The sequence below is a fragment of the Juglans regia genome, chromosome 11 (assembly GCF_001411555.2).
Source record: "Juglans regia cultivar Chandler chromosome 11, Walnut 2.0, whole genome shotgun sequence".
Taxonomy (NCBI): Eukaryota; Viridiplantae; Streptophyta; class Magnoliopsida; order Fagales; family Juglandaceae; genus Juglans; species Juglans regia.
In genome coordinates this window covers 22,620,856-22,627,109 of record NC_049911.1, presented here as the reverse complement: position 1 = coordinate 22,627,109, position 6,254 = coordinate 22,620,856, and the positions used below count along the sequence as shown (strand labels likewise).

At 33.5% G+C, this 6,254-nt stretch overlaps 1 protein-coding gene across 1 annotated transcript; it reads left to right on the top strand.

Annotated features, from left to right (window-relative positions):
* Positions 1 to 5,490: 5,490 nt before the first annotated feature.
* LOC118349855 lies at positions 5,491 to 6,142 on the top strand. Its single transcript, XM_035695628.1, has one exon. It carries the CDS (start codon positions 5,727 to 5,729, stop codon positions 5,862 to 5,864), a length of 138 nt encoding a protein of 45 aa, XP_035551521.1. The 5' UTR covers positions 5,491 to 5,726; the 3' UTR covers positions 5,865 to 6,142.
* The last annotated feature ends 112 nt before the right edge of the window (positions 6,143 to 6,254 follow it).

Here is a 6,254-nt window from a genome sequence, read left to right as displayed (position 1 = left end):
TCATCTTTATCTAGACTCCAGCTAGTACTGAAGGCTTTCCCTTCCTTCTTCACAAGGGAGGATGTAATGCTCGTATGCCTCTTTTCAAAAGCAGAATACAATCTTACCAATTCAAACTTGATTTATTAATGCCAAACAGCTCACATGGGTCGAAGCCTTTTGCACTTCATAAGACTAACCATCCTCATTACTGGACCAAAATAAAAAGAGTAATGGTACTTGTTATCTCAATTTTCATAATGTTCTCATCATCTCATGATGTAGTATTGGATGATTGGAGACTATTTATTATATTTCACTTGTAAACCTATTATCTAATGTCACATCATGGGATGATGAGAAAATGGGTGATGAATAGATTTTTTTAGATTTTTTCAAATAAAAAAAGGAAGATACTAATCACTGAAATGTCTTAAAAGTATTTTTTTTAAAAAGTTAAAGTATTTTTTGTATATTTAAAAAAAATACAAAAAATTAAACAAACACAATACTAGAAATTAAACAAACACACAAAAAAAAAAGGTATAAAAAATCGATACTCTCCCAGTGAGTTTATCATTTTCCAATAAAAAAAAGAAAACATAGAGGTGTTCATCAGAGTTTCAACCCGGGTTTGGGGTGGTCCGGGTCAGACCCGGGCCGAAACCCGGGTGAATCCAGGTTTTGAAAAACCCGGATTTTTGTTTTTTAACAAAAGCTTTTTTATTATTAATTGGACTTCAAATATTTTGTCTCCATTTAGAATTTCAAATCATATTCTCAATAGAAAACCAATATAATCTTTTAGTCTTACTTCTTAATACAACATAAACCTATAACACAATTAATTAACTTTTTAACTAAATGCATGTAAAAATAAAAAAATCAATATTCATCATGTAAAATGCATGCAACATACAAGATGCAATCAACTACATATTACATTGTTTGAACTAATTTGCTAAGAATATTACAAAATACGTAATTGCTTTAATCAAACTATATTACACAACAAATTGTTTGCAAAAAATAAGAAAATTTTCCAATAATTAACTCTTATTCCAACAATTACAGGATATTGATTTTGACAAACTCTCTTGGTTGAATCAGAAACTAGTATTTGATGCTGTTGCACGCCATATGAAAAAGGAACATTTGTTACAACCTGTATAAACTAGAAGCAATATAATAGATGTACATAAACTTGACAAAAATAAAACTCTAAAAAACTGAGTTTGATATGATTAGATATTTTTGGTGGTCTACAACTTGCCTGAGTTGCCTCTCCAGAATCAAAATTGATAAAGTTATTTCAGTTATGCAGAATGCTAGTTTTATATATTCAGATTCACATTCTCCATTAAACATATTTCGGAAACAAATATACTACAAAAATGAAAACTTACAGCTGCATGGTCAAGAAGTCCCCAAGAAATCATATTTTCAGATTTCATGTCTTGTTTGATCAAATTTCCACAGTGTTTATTTTAGGTGACAGATGGAATATACATCTGTCATCTAAAACTTATTTATTTATTTTTTGGAAAAAATATATTTTCTATTATCTAACGGACACACTTCTTAGTGTGCCTCCGAAACTATTAAAATTGACACATTGTACATTGGTGCAATTTAATTGTTTAGAATACTCATTGCAAAGCATGTGTGTACTGTTAGATATATAGTTGAAAGTGTATTTTTCTATTGTTTCTTTTCAATCTCTAGTTGTTTTTGGCCTTTAAAACTTGTCTACTCCATCATAAAGAAATCTTCCTCCCCGACAGCTTGGATTTTTATTGTTTCATCTAACAAAGTGCATTTAAGGTTGCACCAACACCACATCATCATTTCTCACACCATTTTGTACCTACATATAATGTGTTGCTAACACCTTCCCTTCTTGTTTCCTTCACACGTATGAATTCCATGATCATCACATGCACAACGTGTCCACCATAAAACCTTGTATTCGGAGATCACATCTCTCACAATCCATCAAACCCAGATTCTTATAGTAACGTTAGCTATACTCATGATAATTTTGGATAGTGCAAACGCTACACACTCATTTAGAAAAAAAGTGATATCTATTATTAAAAAATTAATTTTTTTATATAAATTTTATATTTATTTATTTATTTATTTATTTTCTATAACGAATGCAAGCACTTACGTACTCAAATTTCACAAAGAATACACCGGACTTACATGCCAATGATACCATTAAAAAAATATCATTTCCCAGATTATCTTATAAATGACTTCACATTGTCTCATTCTTCCACCACACAAACCTTATCCCTCTGATTTTTCCTCCATTGGGATAAAGGGTTCGCACGTGGGCTGGGCCCAGAAATAAAGAATTATTCATTGGGTGGGGTCCATGGACAGTGACTAGGAGCACACGTGTCGCAATCCAAACCCAATAACTTGAATAGGAGGTACCTCAGATTGGCCCAAGATGTCCACCTTGGAGGTCACAGAAGACTGAGTTGTGTTGCCCTAAAGATGAACAGATAGAGCTTTCAGGTTCAAAGAGATAAGATGCATGGAAATGACTTGGAACTGGTTTGTCACTGCCGGCAATGATAAGTGGCCGGCATGTCGGATTGACTTGGACAAGGTTTTGGTTCAGCTTAGCAGGACATGGTGCACGTGATCATGGAGTTTTGTGAGAATACAACTGGCCCTTTACTTTGGTTTCACTTTCACATAAGGTTATGGATTGATATCATGAATGATGTTTTCGCCAGTGATTAGCTAACGATATATACCTCTATAAACAGGAATGAGCTAATGTCATTTTGAAGGTTGCGGAAAATGGTGTTGGAGCTCAGGTCCTCATTTCTTGGTATTTTTTTTTAGATGAATCTCTTCCCTTGTATACTTTTTGTGTACCGGAGTTTCACACTCTTTACTTATTGATAAATGTCTTATCTTATTATTAGGAAAAAAAAGAAAGAATAAATACCTAAAAAAAAGGAAAGGATGTCTAGTAAGGTCTCGTTGTAACTTGGACTGAATTGAAATCAATTTAATTTTAAGTTGAATCTAACATTTAAATACACAACTCTCAAATTACTAAACTCATCTCAACTGATCAAAGCCTCTTTACATGTGGGATCCACATATTTTTCAACTTAATACCTCTTTACACGCGAGACCCACAATCTTTTTCAACTTCCATTAAATAAATCTAAATTCATCTTAACATCCATACACATTTATCCTTTTCTGGATGAATGGGATTGCGAGATTTAGTGGTGGAGTCAGATTCTCAAGTGATAGTGGGGTGGTTGGCTTCAGGGGTATATTAGTATTGGTTTTTATGGAATTTTTGGGAGGAAATTACAGAGCTTGTTTTTGAGCTTAATGTCAGGTTCCATCATATTTTTAGGGAAGTTAATATGACCATCGATTTCCTTGCTAAACAAGGGACTCAAGGACATAACAAGGATTTTTGTGGCGAGATTTCGTTACAAGGAAAATTTAGAGGTCTTATTCGTCTCGACAAACTGGGTCAGACGTTAATGGTTGTGGGGTCTTTTGGTGTTCGTTTGGTTGGGGTGAGGTTTTATTGGCATATGAGTTTATTTTTATTTTTTGGTTGATTTTGTAAATATTCAGGTGCTCTTTGAATTATTTTACACGGTATTCTTTCGCCATAAGTGAGGATTATTGAATAATATATGGGAATGGATCACACTATTGGACATCTGATCTCGTCTTTTTTAAAAAAAAAAAAAAAAATCTAAACACATCTTAGGTGAGTCTCATAAAACTCACTCTACCATCTTAACTCACTAATATTCATTAAAAACTCCACTTATCTCAATTTAGTTCAACATCTAAACGCAGTCTAAGAATGCCAAATTTCAGGTCTTCATATTGAAATATACGTGTGTAAACACAAGATGTTAAAATATGAAGTCTTATAACAAAAACAAAATAATGAATAGTTATTACTGTCTCAAACTTGTAGGATTATTTTTTGAAAAAAAAAATAAATAAATAAAGAGCATTCATATATGATATATCAAGATTTCACTTAGTTCGATCATAAAGATTGAAATTTGGAGGATTGGAATTTGGAGGATAATGATGATTGCACATCAGCTTTACTTTTCCTATTTAAATCTTATACAAAATATCTTCTTTTTTTAATAAAAGTTTTGTGAAAAGTTGAAAACCAGCTTCCCCCTTCCACACCAGACCCAACTGCCAGCTCATATAATCGAACAGCCAGGTTGGGGGGTTTTGACTAATTTTGATTGATTATTGGTTCTGTTTTATTTCGGCTCTCAAAGTTTAAAAAATACAAAGGATTGAACTTGGCTTGGTTTTCTATCTCGTCTTTGTAATGCTGGCCTTGTGATAATCTTTTTAATTATTTTCGTATTATTTAAATTACCAGTAAGTCCACTTTGACATCTATATCTGCATACCCTCACCACTTCTATAATATCGAGAAATGCAATTTTTTTTATTTTTTAAATATCAATGTAATTTATTATTCAGCAGTTACTCCTCTTGACATTTAATAAGAATTTTGATTTGAAAATAAAATGAATAGCGATCTCTGACAATTTAAAAGCATGTAATAAGCTAATAAATGGTTAAATGTAATTATATTTTGGAATAATCGACTGAGTAATACTACGTACAGTCGTGGAGTATGCAAGCATCGCGCAGTTGTTTTGAAAAAGAGTGGAGTCTACTATTAAAAAATTTATTTCTTTTCATGTGAGTCTGTATTTATTCATTTTTTTCAAAGCGACTGCACGACGATTGTATATTCACGACTGCAAATTTCATTTCTCTAATAGACTAGATTGGTTTGCGTACAGAATTTTCTCTTAAATCAAAATGCTCCAAAAAAAGAAGAAGAAGAAGAATGCAACATGTGGCCCCAACATGTTTCCACTAATTATATATATATATATATATTTATTTATATAAAATAATACCTACTTAAAGATGCCCATAAGTTTGGATGTAGAGGGAGGGGGTTGGAACTTGGAGTGGATAGGAGAGAGAATCTGTTTGGTAACATGTACTAATTTGCTAATCCTTTTATTTTCTTCTCCTTGCTAATGGGTGCCTCAATGCAAATTCATAATACTCAATGTTACTGTTTTGACTAAAAGTTATACTCATCGTTATTTTATCTAAATCATCATTATCTAACTTATCTTATCATATCTTATCGTAAAATCAAATGATTATAAAATTATTTATTATTATTATTTTTTGATGTCATATTAGAAGATGTTGCGAGGATGATATCTCTTTTAATTAAATATGATTAGTGTATGAATCATTGAATATATGGGATTTAAATGAAATCATGAAACAGGGTTGACACAGTTAATTTTTAAGAAAGAACTTGCGCTTGTTTTGAAAAAGGAGGGGGGGTGGGAATATATGCATGCGCGTATTGCATTTATGCAAGACAGGGGTGACCCTCCCTGAGCATAGGTTGATGGTAAGTCCTTATCAGGTGGGTTTGGCATGGGGACAAGCTAATAGCAATGCATTGTCATCTTACTTGGACACTGGGACAAAGCCCATTGGCTCAACCAGGTGCCAGCATTTGTCATCCACCACACATTGATTCTCTCTGTATCTTCCACTCCTTCCCTATATAAGGCTCAAGCCCCCATGAGCTCTTCAAACCACAATTCAACTTCACAACATTTCAAGTTACAGCACAAGACTCTTGTTCTTCATTCAACTGTAGCATCTACATGGCAGCTACCACCTTCTCCACGAGAAGTTTGAAGCTCCGATCATGGCACCGGTGTTCGAAGCAAGCTAGAGAGCAGCGGGCACGGCTTTATATCATATGGAGATGTGCTGTGATTCTCCTGTGTTGGCATGACTAAGCTGTTGGAGTTCAGTGAGAGCACCAGTTTGAAGCCTAGTTTTCAGTTCCTTGCTAAAAACTAGCTAGGTGGGAGCTCTTACACCAGGGAATTTTGGGTTATAGAACAGAGTTAAGGAGGATTGATGATGTAGTTTTTGTTAGCAGACAGAAATCAGATGGAACCGGGAAGGTCCGGTCGATGTATAATACACATGTACCATAGGGACAGCTGAATTAGTAACATGTTTTGGTTTTCATTTACTGATGTATATCATAGCTTTTTAGACTTTGCAGCAACCTTCCCAATCTAAAGCTAACCTTTAATCATATCTCAATGGAGGCATTAACCATCAAATATGCATTCAAGTCTGTTGTTCCATAAGCATGTCTGCCAGAGTTTTCCTCCAAT

Coding starts and splice junctions, on each gene's coding strand:
- LOC118349855 (XM_035695628.1), top strand. CDS start 5,727: ATGGCAGCTACCACCTTCTCCACGAGAAGTTTGAAGCTCCGATCATGG.